Source organism: Penaeus monodon, chromosome 19 (assembly GCF_015228065.2).
Source record: "Penaeus monodon isolate SGIC_2016 chromosome 19, NSTDA_Pmon_1, whole genome shotgun sequence".
NCBI classification, from domain to species: domain Eukaryota; kingdom Metazoa; phylum Arthropoda; class Malacostraca; order Decapoda; family Penaeidae; genus Penaeus; species Penaeus monodon.
This window is the reverse complement of record NC_051404.1, coordinates 45,083,725-45,084,345: the sequence shown is the minus strand read 5'-3', so window position 1 is coordinate 45,084,345 and position 621 is coordinate 45,083,725. Positions and strand designations below refer to the sequence as shown.

Here is a 621-nt window from a genome sequence, read left to right as displayed (position 1 = left end):
AGAGAAGTTGCACCTGCAATGCGTGACTCCCGACGGCGTCTCGAACCCGAAGACTATCAACATCTCCTGTCTGCAACTGGAGAGCAAGAGACACAATACCGGAATCAACTGCACGGTGCCCGAGGACTGCCCTGTCGCCTCGGTGTGCTGCGGAGGAATGTGCAAGTCATCGAGGGGCGTGGAGACCTGCCCGCCGGGGACGCTGTGAGTGGAAGGGGGGGTGGGGAAGGGGGGGTGGGGAAGGGGGTCAGGGAAGGGGAGTGGAGGGATTTACTGAGGGGAAAATGGGGGGTTTAATGTGAGGGGAAGGGAAGATTTATTGAAAGAGAAAGGGGAATTTAGTGAAGGGGAGAATTAATGAAGGGAAAAGTGATTAGTGAAGGGAAAGTGAGGATTTTATGAAGGGAAAAATGGGATTTATTAAAGGGGAAGGGGGGATTTCGAGAAGGAAAAGAGGGGGATATAATGAAGACTAAACGCGGGAATGCAGTCAAGGAGAAAGGGCTGATTCAGTGAAGGGAAAGAAGGATTTCCAGTGAATGATAAAGAAGGTATTTACAGATGGGAAAAGGAAAATTTAGTGAAAAAGGAAGAGGGTGAAAGAGGGACATAATGATAGGG

The 621-nt window shown here is 50.1% G+C and overlaps 1 protein-coding gene across 1 annotated transcript in view; it reads left to right on the top strand.

The window, feature by feature from the left end:
* LOC119585417 (latent-transforming growth factor beta-binding protein 2-like) overlaps positions 1 to 621 on the top strand; it is a gene marked incomplete at its 5' end in the record, with an annotated part of 12,563 nt that overhangs the window by 11,232 nt on the left and 710 nt on the right. The window contains 1 exon segment of the mRNA XM_037934079.1: positions 3 to 204. Within this exon segment, the coding sequence (XP_037790007.1) occupies positions 3 to 204 (202 nt within the window).